Source organism: Leguminivora glycinivorella, chromosome 7 (genome assembly GCF_023078275.1).
Source record: "Leguminivora glycinivorella isolate SPB_JAAS2020 chromosome 7, LegGlyc_1.1, whole genome shotgun sequence".
In the NCBI taxonomy this organism is placed as follows: Eukaryota; Metazoa; Arthropoda; class Insecta; order Lepidoptera; family Tortricidae; genus Leguminivora; species Leguminivora glycinivorella.
The window spans coordinates 2,554,140-2,569,230 of NC_062977.1; the positions used below are offsets into that span (position 1 = coordinate 2,554,140).

At 38.0% G+C, this 15,091-nt stretch overlaps 2 protein-coding genes across 2 annotated transcripts in view; one reads left to right on the forward strand and one right to left on the reverse strand.

Annotated features, from left to right (window-relative positions):
- Positions 1 to 15,091, reverse strand: part of LOC125227893 (dnaJ homolog subfamily C member 16) — a 50,656-nt gene that overhangs the window by 13,823 nt on the left and 21,742 nt on the right. The window contains exon 10 of the mRNA XM_048132292.1: positions 14,517 to 14,657. Coding sequence (XP_047988249.1) covers positions 14,517 to 14,657 — 141 coding nt within the window. The remainder of the gene's footprint in view (positions 1 to 14,516; positions 14,658 to 15,091) is intronic.
- LOC125227894 (putative inactive cysteine synthase 2) lies at positions 5,357 to 6,656 on the forward strand. Its single transcript, XM_048132293.1, has one exon. The coding sequence runs from the start codon at positions 5,590 to 5,592 to the stop codon at positions 6,562 to 6,564; it is 975 nt and encodes a 324-aa protein (XP_047988250.1). The 5' UTR covers positions 5,357 to 5,589; the 3' UTR covers positions 6,565 to 6,656.

A 15,091-nucleotide genomic window follows, 5' to 3' on the forward strand; every position in this document is an offset into this window, starting at 1 on the left:
AATCATCTTCTCGCTTTCACGTATGGACTAATAGGGTGGCGCCATCTGTCATAACCTTTGAGTGTGCCTCCTCATTGGTTGACGTACAGTAAACTAATTTAAATCTTAGGCTACCGTACCGTAGAACCTTTTCAAAGTACACGTCTAAGTGACTGCAAGGGCGAATAAAACACGGTGTCAATAAGAGAGGGTTCTAGAGTGGAATAGGATTCGAATTGTTTGACAGTACAAACAACACCGGAACACATCTTTATTTTTATGGTGTGCGCGGCTGTTACAGGGAGACTGAGGTGAGTTGTGACAGAGGCGAGTTGTGACAAAGTCGATTTTTTGGAACTTATTACTCTTATCAGCAAGTTCTTTATTGAGAGAATTTACTAGCCTGAAGCTTGAACTACAAAACCTTGCTATTGTCACAACTCTCCTCTATCACAACTAGGGCTTGCATTCCGGAATTCCGGAATCTCGAAATTCCGGAATTTCGGACAATTTTTCCGATATTACAGTTCCGGAATTGAAACACATAATCTCGAAAATTCCGGAATTGAAAAAATATATATTTTTAGATAAAAAAGTGTAATATCAGCCTGGTTATTTTACAAAATTACCACAGAATGTATAAGAAATATGTAAATTCATAAGTTAGACACTGCTCGGACTCAGGTAGTACCCTATTTTATGGCTAAAGGGGCTAGTTAGAGCGAGATAGTGTAATTTTAAATTTTAACCCGCTAATGGCGCTAATATTAACCATTGTCACTTTCTGATTTTGCGAACTTAAATTCAGATGCGAAACGTAGTATTTGGTATTACATTCATTCACAAGCATAACGTCGTAGTTACTTATACACTTTTCACAAAGACGTGTGCATATTTTACTAAACTGGTGGACTTTACTGCAATGTATGGATAATGGTGGATATGAAAACTATGCTTTATTTTTTACAAGAATTCAAGGTCTATATGTACATGTACCTAGGTATAAATCAGGAAATCTGACTTTTTGGGCCTCGAGTCTGATACAGGTAATTCAATATTTATTTTATTACATTTATGTGAATAAGACGTTGTGCTATTGTTGTAAATTATTACTTTTACATTATTTCGGTGGACAATCGACCATTTAATCGATCATTTATGCATTTAAAAGTTTTAAAACCTTTGTTTTTATTAGATTAAATTGATAAGACAATAATGTTGTCCTCGTCCATATTGCTGTAAATCCTCAAATATGAAATAAGTTCAGAAGGAAAACACTGTATTTGGGGTAGTTTTATTTAGTTTTTGTCTAAAATATGTAGTTTTTATTACTGATTGATGTGTCAAATACTATTAAATAATAATGCTAAATATATTTACTTTAATGTTAACTACTATCACAAAACTGGCACTAAAACCTCGTTTGTATCGTTTGTTGTTGTTCGAAATACTTAGCAAGACCGATTTTGACACAAAATGGGCTTTCCTGTAAAATTACTAAAATGAAAATTGCAGTGTTATATGCCTTTTAGGTACGGAGTTATTGTCTTAAACGTCGATTAATAATAAATTATAATTTAAAATTGTATTATTTCATCAGAAATCCACCAGAAAACAAAACGAAAAAAAATTGTCCAATTCCGGAACTAGTTCCGGAATTCCGGAATTGAAGTCCAATCTCGAAAACCAGTTCCGGAATTGAAAATCGTCCGATATTGCAAGCCCTAATCACAACTCACCTCGGATTCGATGCTGACTGCACCTACACTTGACGAGATTTAAATGTAAGCGTTCTGATTTTATTATTATTTATTTATTTCGTGTAACAGAGACACATATTTTGTTAGTACATACATGGATGACAATAACAATTAACTAAGGGTTAGTAGAAGCCTAAATGTGCAGTTCTCAAAAAGTTTGTACAAAACTTAAAGAAAAAAATTTTTTTTTATTATTCCTATTTTGTTACCAAGATCTTTTTGATGAAGTGAAATTTTAGTACGTTTTATTTCATCATCATCATCATTGTCATTAAGGTTCTATAGTATCTATATTTTCTTAATTATAACAATTATCCTATATATATTTTACGTTTTTTTATATATTTTTTTTTTGCCTGTGTGGTGACGGGTTAAGAATTTCACCACCCCCTTTCTTCCCGTGGGTGTCGTAGAAGGCGACTATGGGATATGGGTTAAATTGTGGCGTAGGCGAGAGGCTGGCAACCTGTCATTGCAATGCCACAGTTTCGTTTTCTTTTAACCCCTTATTTGCCAAGAGTGGCCCTGAAGCTTTAGTAGTTTCATGTGCTCTGCCTACCCCTTTATGGGATACAGGCGTGATTGTATGTATGTATGTGTATGTATATTTTACGAAAGTCGACTTACATTACTAAATGTTGGTAACAAAATAGGATCAATTAAAATTTGCTGACGTGGCTATGTACAAACTTTTTGAGAACTGCTGAAATCTAAATATTTACGTTTAAACTTAACCTAAAGAGCTACCCAGGTGAATTTAGTCACTAGTTCCGCACAGTGTAGCAATAGAGGACAATCAGGCTTGTCCGCTATCATTCTCAAGATGACATTGAGGAATGTTTATTTTCCCCTCACTAGCTCGGAAACACGTGTTTTGTCCTTTAATACCAGCGGGTAAAAACGCATTTTATCCACTAGTGGGTAAAGTAATTTTACCTTGAATAAAGTCAAATTAACTGCTTTAAAATTGATAACAGTAGGTGTATCTAGTAATAAAGATGATTTACCACCTGTGGAACTACTGGAAGCAGTGATAAACGCATTTTTTGCGTTGTAGTTTCCTCGCTATAGTGAGGGGAAAAGTTTTGTGTTAAACTCGGGTGCAAATGTATTTTACTTCTCGTGTGTTAAAAAACTCGCAAGTTCAGGATTCTATTCTCGAACCACTCGCTTCGCTCGTGGTTCAACTATAGAATCCTTTCACTTGCTCGTTTTTCAATTCCACACTCGGCGTTAAAATACAACTTTGCCCCCTTGTATAACAAATAACTATAAAATATGTATCACTTAATATTCCGATTATCATTATTGGATAACCTTAACCGCATACAACACACCCACAATGAACTGGCTGGGAGCCAACACTTTCACGTATACACGTGGTAATAAACATACAACTAATGCCAAACTTACTCCACGCTTCGTGTTTGCATTGCATATATAGAGCTATATGTATAGGTAGCAGTGGCGGCTGCTGAAAATTTCTGCTAGGCAACACCGAGCAAAAATAAACCTACCTTAACCTTAGGTAGTTTAGGTACCAGTAATCAATTTTAGGCAAGCCGGTGGGAATCGGTTTGTATGGACCAGCCGCTGCTGATAGGTAGTTAACTTGTTTTATACCAGCGAAGATTAAGGGCCGGTTGCGTCAAACCGCCTGTCACCGTTAAAATGTATTGTATGGGAAGCTCCATAGACATCTGCTGCGTGACGACGATGTGTCTGTCAAATGTGGTTGATGCAACTGGCCCTAAAACCAAGTTCCTTACAGTAATTTTAATGATAAAGGGTCAATCCAAGAGTAACATGAGTCACGATTTTATGGCATGTTCAATTTATTCACGATTCAAGTTCAAGTGGTAATCTATCTCTAAATAAGTGTTATTTTCCCGACTTTTTCCTTTCACTTGCAGCTGTAGTTCAAATAAACAATCAATGAAGTCGTGACTCGCGTTACTTTTACGTGGATTCACCCTAAAGATTCCATGAGCCAACAAGACTGCGCTAGAAAAATTAATGTTCATTTGTCTGAAATGCAGGATGGCGCGAACTTATACATAAAGTAAAATTGTTTCTTTTGGAAGATGAAAATGAATTTACTTTGAGTAAAAATCAAATTCCTGGAAATTACCGATAAGGACCTGTGTGTGTTATGTTATACCTATGAAATGTATTCTCATTTTTATGTTATCTATCACCCTTATACCCTTAAAGCTTAGAGCGTATTTAGCCGTCCTCATAAGTTCAGGGCACGTAGCCAAAAGCACAAACGCTTACGATAATACCGTTGTCGTAGCTAGATCTCTATCGCTCTTCGATAATAGGGCGACAGAGCCAGACTGCGTTTTGATCGGCTTCTAGCGTCAACGTCGTCAACGATCGTCATTTGGACTAGGCTGATAGGAATATCTTATACTTTTAAACGAGCAATTCTTGTATATTTATTTATTTATATATTTATTTATTTATATATACCGACGATCTCGGAAACCGCTCTAACAATTTTGCTGAAATTTGTTATGTGGGGGTTTTCGGGGGTGAAAAATCGATCTAGCGTAGCCTTAGATCCTGGAAAACGCGAATTTTCGAGTTTTCATGAGTTTTTCTTTCGCGTTAGTAAACGTCAAATATGGTCGTTAATTTCGCCGCGCGCGCATCGATTCCGCTTAGCTCAGTCGTACGAGGTCGGTCTAATGTACGCAGATAGATCGTAGGTGTCAGGGTTTCGAATCCCGGCCAGAAATTAAGTTTTTGTTTTTTGTCTTTTTTTTGTTTTTATATTTATAAGAGTTTTTTTTATCTAAAGACGTGATATATTAAAATAGAACCGAGCGAAGCTCGGTCGCCCAGATATTAATTAATTAATTCAGTCAATGTACGACCAAATCGTGTACTGATCCATTTATGGACGATTTTGAGCTAAATATGGGGGGCATGGCCTGCGAAGGTGTTAAAATAATATTACTTGAGTATTTCGCAAAATTATCAATATGTACATTAAATAAAATACATTTTATGTAGGTACAGTCAGCCAAAAAAGTGGTTTACCACTTTTCGACCTTATGTGCCTAAAATAGAGTAGGTACATATCGATCTATGAGTTTTTCAGTAAGATATTCTTAATTTTCGAGTAGGTAAAACGATCACAAACGATCTCAATGAGCAATAAAAATGTTAATTTTCACATTTTTATTGCTCATTGACAGGACGAGATTGGAAAATCAACTTTTTTAAACAAAAGCGGAGGTTAGTAGGACTTTCGCACCTAGGTACTCCCGTATTGCACCTAAGCAATATAAACAAAAAAATCAGAGACTGTACTTGACAATAACATCACAAGTATTATAATTACTTAATTAGGAACCAACTGTTTAATACTTTTTACCTTTGCCAGAAGTTTTTGATCTCGAAAACGATCACCGACCTTAATATAAACAAACTTGAACTTGTTTGTAAGTTTGATAATGATACGAGTGGAATCGTTGAACTGTTTATATTTAGATAACATCTTTAATCATTACCAGTGTAGTTAATATGACGAAGTAATCACGCAATGATAAGTCAATGATCTATAAATAATGGCTTGTAGAATCTTCGCACTTGCCAATTTCTTACGCGCGCGTCAGTCACATTAAATCATTCATAGTGTTAAAACATACCCTTTTTTATTGTACCAGGTTAATTCAAGGTCCGTAATATTTGGGTCTACGCGTAACTAAATTACCTTGACTATCCATTAGTAATGATATCAGTACAAAGGCAGCACACATCGCTAGTGACTTTTTAAGCAACGCGCGCGACACACGGGCTCAGTGCGGTGCTGAACATCGGCAAGTGCTGCGTTTTTAAGATGGCTCCCTCCAGAGACAATGAGATTAAATCTTCGGCGTTGGAGCTGATCGGGAACACACCCATAGTCGCCTTGGATCGTCTATATTCGGGCCCCGGACGCATCTTAGCGAAATGCGAATTCATGAACCCTGGAGGTTCCATCAAATGTCGGTCCTCGTTATACATGATACAGAATGCTAGGAAGAATGGTGATTTGAAGCCTGGGAGCCCAGTGCTTGAAGTAACATCGGGGAACCAAGGAACTGGACTGGCTGTTGTATGTGCAGTGCTTGGACATCCGTTAACTCTGACCATGTCTAAAGGGAACAGCGTGCAACGTGCTATACATATGGAGGCTCTTGGAGCGAAATGCGTTCGAGTTCCTCAAGTTGAAGGTACATATGGAAAAGTGACTTTAGCTGATGTGGAAGCGGCTGAGAAGGAAGGGTTAAGGTTAGTTGACGAAACCGGAGCATTTCTCGTTAATCAGTTCCATAATGAAGCTAATGTTCAATCGCACTACGACTCAACAGGCCCTGAAATTTGGAGACAGACTGGGGGAAAAGTGGACGCGTTTGTCGCCACCGTTGGGACGGCCGGGACTTTTACGGGCGTCTCTAAATATTTGAAGGATAAGAATCCAGAGATTGTGACGTATGTGGTGGAGCCGGAAGGTGCTGAGCCGATCGCTGGAAAGGCTATTACGAAGCCGTGCCATCTGCTGCAAGGATCGGGGTATGGGGCAGTTCCTGGGTTATTCAAGTTTGAGTATATGGATGGTACTATGAATGTGTCAGACGAAGAGGCGGTGCATTATAAGAAGCTGCTTGGGGAGAAGGAAGGTTTATACGTTGGGTACACTAGCGGGGCGAATGTGGCTGCCGCCGTGAAGCTGCTCAAGTCGGGGAAGCTGCCGAAGGACGCGTGGGTGGTCACTATGCTGAACGACACGGGCTTGAAGTACACTCCTGTTCCGGACGAATTGACAAAGTGAAAACGCCTGTGAAAGTTGTGATAAAACTATATTTAGGGACATTTAATGGTAAGAAGTGTATTTTGTTATTAAATAAAGTGATAATTTGAGTATTGTGTATTTTAAATGTTTCGTATTCAAACCAGACCATTAATGTCTTTTGTTAGAGATAATAAATCATTTTACGACAACGTGCGCCTTAAAATTCAACCATGTGTAAATTAATTTTAATGATGTTTTAAATAAAAAACTATTCGTAACAAAATAATATTATTTAATTAGGTAACTAGAGATCCGTAAGCTAGCATTGACCTGTACTTAAATGGATATAATTAATGAATATTAATCAGTTCTTGGCCCTAAAATATTGAAGGCGTTAATTTGAAAAGGCAAACGACCAAGTACGCGTTGGACGATTTGCGTTGCTAAGGGTTCCGTACAGGTTCAATTATTACTATCATTCATTCAGTTCCTATCAAGTGTGTTTAACGCTCGTATCTCACATATCTCTACTAAGCTATACTAAAAATATGTTTATATAGCTATACTAAGAATATGGTTTAAAGAGTCGTCCTTTATTTTAATTTTATTAGACTTTTGGAATTATTTATTACAGACAGATGAACAGCGTATTTGCTTAAGCGTTTTTCTTCTATTAGGATCGAAAGAGCTCATTATGCTGAGTAAAAAAATAAATGCCCTACGAAAACCGTCGGCTTAGCAGGCAGGGTCACTACCGAAAAAAAAAAACCTCGACTAGCAAACTTTAAAATACCCTAATATGGTTTGTATTTGCACTGTGGTCCAGAACCCTAACGTTACGTAATAAAAATAAATTATATTATATAGCTAATATATTTGGTTGCAAATTAACCCAGATAAGCTTCCTTTTTTAGATAACGTAGGTCAGCGTTGACAAACTGCCATTAATAATTTATATTCGTTGCCTTACTAATACACACACCTATTTAGCATTCGATGCTCGTTCAAGTAGTAAAAAAATATCCAAAAAAAAACGCGTGTAAGTGCTTCTATAAGTAGTAAACAAAATAGTACTGCCGAAATAGTATTTTATGCAACAGGCGTTTAAAGGAGGTCAAAAAAGACGAGTGGCGTGGGTAACAATTTGAGGCGAAGCCGAAAATTGTTATTGAGTTGAGACGCCACGAGTATTTTTTGACTCAGTTAAACACCGTTGCATACAATACTTTTTCTACGACCATGCACTAGTTTTTAATAGTTTTCTTGAATAACTTTCGTGAAATTCACAGTTTCCTCTATTTTGACTCAAAGGTTTGCACTGTCAGCTTGGCTGCCCAAATCCTTCCCGCGCACGCCCGCAGTGTCGTTATAAGGCGTTGCTATGGTTACAGAGCCAAACAATGCGTTTTCAGTTTTTTCGATACTGCGCGCATGCGCGGAAAGCCGGCGGACGCTGGCTTTGGGGAATAGACCTTTATGTAGGGTTTTAAAGATCTGTGCACGATCCTGTAAATGACGAATAACAGTTCGGGAGTAGAAAAATAGTTTAATCGTCCACATTCACAGACCACATCAATTACTAGACAGAGCATTCAAGCCAACTCAAAGTCACCACACATATCATATGTGGTATACCGTAGTAATTTGTTTACTACTAGCTTTTGCCCGCGGCTTCGCTCGCGTTAAATTTAAAATTAAGGAATGTTCCATACAAACCTCCACCCAACAATTTAAGGAAAGTGGGGTGAGAAAGGGACATAAAGTAGCCTATGTCACTCTCCATCTCTTCAAAAATCACGTCAATTCGTCGCTCCGTTTTGCCGTGAAAAACAGACACACACACTTTCCCATTTATAATATTAGCATGGATGAGAACGCAATTCCTGGATTCAGTTGTGTCAACGTTCATAACCAGGAATCATTTAATTTTTATAAAAAAATGAATTTTAGGGTTAAACCTTGGCTAAAAACACCGTGTATAGCCTCCATTACTTAAAAGTACTTCACTCTTTACAAACGATTGATCGATAACAAGTGGTCTATACTAAACTTAATGTCGTAGAGTCTCAAGAGTGGAACTAATATTGGTTTTAACATATTACAGAATGTTAAGTGAAGTCAATATTTTTTAAACCCTCGAACAGTGGTAGGTAAATATTTTGTTCTAGTCTCTATTAGTATTCCATTGCCTAGCTAAATCGTGATTATTTATCTAAACAGCTTATATGTTTATCGCCTTCTTCTTCTTCTTCCTCCTACCCTTATCCCACGTTATGTGGGGTCGGTACAACACGTCTTCATCTTCCATTATCTTTCGTCATCTCAACACTCATCTTTATATGTTTATCACCAGGGGCCGATTTCATGCCGATGACATAAATTTGACGTCACGCTACATATTGATTCAAATAGTTTTATTGTAATAATTAATCATTATTCATTAATCAATTTAATCATGTACAAATGACTTCAAAAGTAAGCTATTCATACGTGGAATAATTCATACCTACTTGATACGTGAAACAAAAAGGAAGCAATTTGTTTTGTTTTAATAATTCATTGAAATATGGTAACAAACATATTTAATAAAATGAATGTAAAAAAATAAACAAATAATTTAATTTACTTTTCACGTATCAAGTAGGTATTAATGATTTCACGTATGAATAGATTAGTTTTGAGGTCATGATTAAAATGATTGATGAATAATGATTAATAATGAAATAAAACTTTTCAATCATCCTATATGCAGCGTAACGTCAAATTTATGTCATCGGCATGAAAGTTACGGGCCCTGTTTATCACCATGAAAATATATAAAATATCTACTGATACCCGTGGCGATCTACTGAGAAATGGCCGGTCAGAAGGCCCAGGTACCGATGGATCGATGAGGTCCAGAAAGACCTGTGATAGGAACGAATGGCGGAGTCTAGTGTTGGAGGTCAAGATCCGCTTTGAATGAATGAATGAATATTTTTATTTCGTGCAACCATGGACACATAATGCTGCGTGGCTTTGATGCCGCTGAGCGAGCGCAGTAAGTACTGATATTTGATGGGTAAAAAGTTATTGTCATTTGCTTGCCAAAGGTTACAGTAACGATTATCAAATATAAACATATTCTAGAGCGTTTTAAAGTCATCTGGCCTTTTGGTTGACCCTGTACTTGGTCGATTCTATTGACCTCGCACTACATTATGAGTTACCTTTCTCCCGTTATACATATAACCATGCATGAACAGACAGATCATAGAGCTCCTTTGTAAAGTCACATTCAACAAAATATCTGGGAGAAAATGGAAATAAAAATTCAAAAATCCGGGTTCCCAGAGATAAATTTATTTTGTTTCCCAAAATGTTCAGCAATACCAAATTTTCAGCGAAAGCATTAATTTCCAAGATACTTGAAATATTGAAAAATACATAACAAGAACATGAATTAAGATTTACTTTAATTAAAGAAAATCACATGGTGCAGTACCATGTTGTTTAAAACAATTACATACCTCTATGCCGATCAAATAATTAACGTACAATATGCCGCTGTTATCGAACTGTATCTCATTGTAAATCTAAAATTCGTCATTATTTATCTCATTTATTTATCAGTTCAAACATTTAATAAACACCTTTTCTGTAATTTTATTTGATTCATATCTTCAGACTAATTAATCTTTAAATAGATCTAATCTAATAAAATTACACTTTTTTTTTCCTTGTTTGTCATATTTTTTGACATTGTCATGAAATTGCCCGTTCAATTTTTTCCCGTGTGGTGACGGGTTAAGAATTTCACCACAACCTTTTCTCCCGTGAGTGTAGCAGAAGTAGACTGTGGGATATGGGTTTAATTGTGATCGATGGGGCTAGCAACCCATCATTGTGATAACAAGTTCGTTGTCTTTCGGACAATGATCAATGTGTTCCGTAACTATTTTGAACAGCTGACTGAGGGCTGCCATCTTGAATAGCATATTGGCTCGGGTGAGGCAAACGTGCGCGTTTGTGCACAGACAAGCGCGACGCATTGCAGCGAGGCATTGCCTCGAGAGGGCTGCTCGATCACTGTGGACTGTGGACCCGGCTATTGACATTTGAATTTTGCCATGGGAAGTTCCGGCCACTGTTCATAATGATCACAGAAGTCCAGTCGTACTTGAGCGAATAAGCTTTTTGACCGACATTTTTGAGTGTCTCTGGCGCTACTCAAAATATATCTGGAGTTGCCAAGAAATCGAACTTCTAATGAACAAAGTTTCAGGTTACTGGATCTAACAGTTAGGGTTATGTTTTAATATACAGCATAAAGTGACAAATACCAATAAAATTCAGTATTTAAGGGTGTAATTTTATAACGAAGTTTAAAATCTGCGGACAGATTTGAGTCGGTCAAAAAGTTGATGCACTTGGCAGGGTTTTTTCAATTAATGACTTTGGGTTTTTGGCTACCGCTTGACGATATACATATTTTATAATGTTATCAATCAATAATGATACCGATTAGCAGTCAAGCATAATCAGTCTATAAGCCACTGCAGGTTTATCAAATACGTAAGTATGTTTTGGTTTTTACGAGTGTTCATATAATGATAACAGTAACACTGATAAGAAAATAATGGATATAAAAGGTTAGTACTTTTTAAATAACTTTTTTCGTAAAACTATATTAAACAAAATATATGGAATGGTGGGCTTAAAGCCTCCGCCACACACAAAGCGTTTTGATAGCGTAGCGGAATGCGCGCGCATTCCGCGCTCGTTAGTTCCCGCCGGCGTCCGCTGGGCGCAACGCCAGCGTTCGTCCAGCGCTCCGCTATCATTGCACTCCGCTAACGCTGCGCCTACGCTCTCAAAACGCGCATGTGTGGCCGAGGTTTAAGGCAATACATATTTTACTTTCGTTATAAAAACTAACTTACCGGAAAAGTCCATCGTATCGAGATTTGCCCCGCTATACCTTACACTACTTTTTCGCCGTCGTAAATTTTCTCGGAAAACACGAAGATTCATACTTGGATATAGCCAAGAGCGTCAGTTGACGACGTTGGCAGCCAGCGTGCACGCTCATATTGGGCGTTGAGCGGGGCGGAGCGTGCGGCGTGCGAGTCAAACAATGGAAGCTCATACAAGTGTCCTGAGTCCACGCTGCATAGCGTGCACAAGGGCGGCGTTAGTCCGTTTTCACACTATCCGATCCGATATCGGAAGTCGGAAGGATTTCAATAGAAAAATCCAAGATGGCGCCTGTAATGTATGGGATATCCGACATCCGATATCGGATCGGATAATGTGAAAACGCACTTAGGGTAAACTCACATCTATCAGCATCGAAGCGTATTTTATATGTATGAGAAATCGCTCGTTAGTATGAAACACACGCATCGGAAAGCTGAAAGCATGCGTGCGGTTTCTGACAAAATGCATCGCGATGCTGATAGATGTGACTTCACCCTTATTTGACGTTTTGTACGGCTAAACAGTTTGGAACAGATATTATCCATACGAATATTATAAATGGGAAAGTGTGTGTGTTTGTTGGTTTGTCCGTCTTTCACGGCAAAACAGAGCAATTAATCGACGTGAGTTTTTAGGTGGAGATGGGTCAAACAGATTTTAATGTAAGGGTAATTGGTTATATCTCTCCTGTGGACATTACAAAAGTTAAGAAAATCTAGTGCTAATTTTTAAACGACATTCTAATGACGGGAAACATTGTTTTAGTTCTTGACACTCAAATAGGAAAAACGGGATACGAATGTACCAGAGTCGTTAACTTTTATAATATTGTCCACAGAAGTGACGTTTTTACTAAATCTTTTTGACCCAGATAGTTGAAAGGATGAAGAGTGACATAGGCTACTTTTTGTCTCTTTCTAACGCGAGCAAAGCCACGGACAACAGCTAGTATGTAAAACAACTTACAGTACGAGTCCGTTGTCATTCACGGACCTCAGCTCGTGTAACCGCAGCTCAGGCTGCGGTTCGTTGTTGCTTTTCTTGACAGTGCCTTTTTGATACCTCTTTCGCATCTAGGTGGTCATTGGTCAAGTCATATTCTATGATACAGTACAGACTTTGTTTGGGTTGTCATTTCTAGTATGTTAGTACATAGTAATTCAATGGGTTTCATTAAGGTCACCTCGGTTCGTTGTTGTTTTTCTTCACTGAGCCTACTCTTTTCGTCATCGTGAATCTTGTCGGAATCCACGAAGCTTTCTAGCCGCGAGCGTCAGTTGACATATTTGACAGCCAAAGAGATAAGAACTTAAGAAACCTCTGCGTGCTTATTTGCAACAAAATACACGGTGTAATATGAGAAACCGATTATTTTAAACAGTGTATTCCTCATCATATTATAAGAGTAAAATGTCATATAAACTTTTCTGGATTTCGCCTACTTTCAGAGTTATAAGCATTAAAAAAAAAACTTATTATTGCTCAGAACAAAACGCTATTTTGATAGCGATGATGCCGTTATCGGAGATATTCTAACTATCCTCGTTGACAGATTTCAAAAAATAACTAGTAACTCATTGCAAAAAAGTATTTTTTTTAGAAAAAAAAATATTTTAAGTGCTAGTTTTATAACTAGTACATTACATCAGAGGCCGGGAAAATGAGGATTTCCGGCCAAGTGGGTATATACGGCCGAGCGAGCGTGCGAGCGAGGCCGGATAGGGATATGAGGCCGGGAATCCGTTTTCACGCCGAGGCATGTATAGTGCTTTTCTCAAACATACAATGAAATAAAAAAAATGCTCTAAATGACAATATTTTATAAAAAAAAGTTACTTTGCAGGCCTAAAAAATAATATGAAATCCCTTTACAGTCCTCTCAAGTTGTTGCGCCCAAAAAGCGATACTTCCCAGCCCATTTTAAGGAACGTAAAGACAATATTTCATTGCATGTTTGAGAAAATTTACTTTTTATGTGAAAATACATCCAAAAAAATTACAAAAAAAAAATCCTTGGCGAGATTTGCTTGACGTCATATAACATTTTATGTTTATTTTGCCCTCAGAAATGCGTAGTTGAAATCTTTCGGTTCTCTCATTTTACACCGTGTATATAAAAACTAACTTACCGTACAAGTCCATTCTACTTCTCGGACCTCAGCTCGTGTAGCCGCAGGTCAGACTGCGGCTCGTTGTTTTTCTTGACAGTGCCGTTTTGATACCTCTTTCCGTCGGCGCACCGCTATCATTGCGCTCCCCTGACGCTCCGCTAACGCTAACGCTCCGCTAACGCTACTCTATCAAAACGCTTTATGTGTGGCGGAGGCTTTATACTGGGTTCTAGCCGCGAAGGTCAGTTGACGTATTTGGCAGCTAAAGAGTTAAGAACATAAGAGACCTCTGCGTGCTTATTTGCAACAAATGATATAAAAACTAACCCCTTGTTCTCGTAGATAACCAAGTTTGATAACTGGTTTTGTATGAGGAAAAATAATTCTTCTAAGCCCAGTTAGGGTTATGAAATAAGATTTTTTTTTCTTCATAGTTCAGTTTTCATAACCGGGTAAGCTAAGAAGAAAAAAAAAATCTTCGTAGAAAACTGCTTACAATAATGGTCTTCTTTGGGGAAAAAAAAATCAAGAAGAAAAGTTCTTCATAGAAAATTGCATACAATAATGGTTTTCTACGAGGAAAAAAAAAATCCCATTTCATAACCGGGTAAGCAAAGAAGAAAAAATATTCTTCGTAGAAAACTGCAAAAAAGAATGGTTTTCTACGACGAAAAAAAAATCTTATTCATAACCCAGTTAGCTAAGAAGAATTATTTTTCCTCATACAAAACCAGTAGGCCTAGCACATGATTGCCGCGGGAGTATGTCGCCGCGAGATAGATCACACGTCTTCTTCTAACTGTATTAATGACATAAGGACGGGTAGTATATCTCGCGGCGACATACTCTCGCGGCAATCATGTGCTAACCCTGCAGTTATCAAACTTGGTTATCTACGAGGAACAAGGGGAACTAACTTACCGTACGAGTCCGTTGTACTTCTCGGACCTCAGCTCGTGTAGCCGCAGCTCGGACTGCGGTTCGTTGTTGTTTTTCTTGACGGTGCCGTTTTGCCGGCGCCGCTCGCTTCGCTGCCGTTGGACTGACTCTTCTTCGACGCGGCTGTAAGAAACACTTCTATTAGCATTTTTATTATCAAATGAATAATTGATAAATATTTGCACTTTTAGCTCCGGACGTATCATGTACTGGTGTTCTAAAAGACAATATGATTGTCAGGTGACAGACAATACGGTGGTACATGTGGTACCAACCAAGGGTAATGTCACACCTCGGACACTGGCGATTAAATATATGAAAGAGGCGCGTTCCTAGCACACAGTCTAAGCTCGTGTAGGTGAACGCGTACCATGCTTGTATGAGTGAAATATGACAGGTCGACTGTTCGCGTTTTTGATTGGCGGTAACTGGGAGGTAACCGAGAGAGGGTGGGCGGCACTTTCAGCGGGGAGCGGGTGTGGCCATACTGTACGATAGTACTCTTTATTATACTATGGTAATGTGCAGGGTAACTCCTAATACGGATTTGGTGCGAT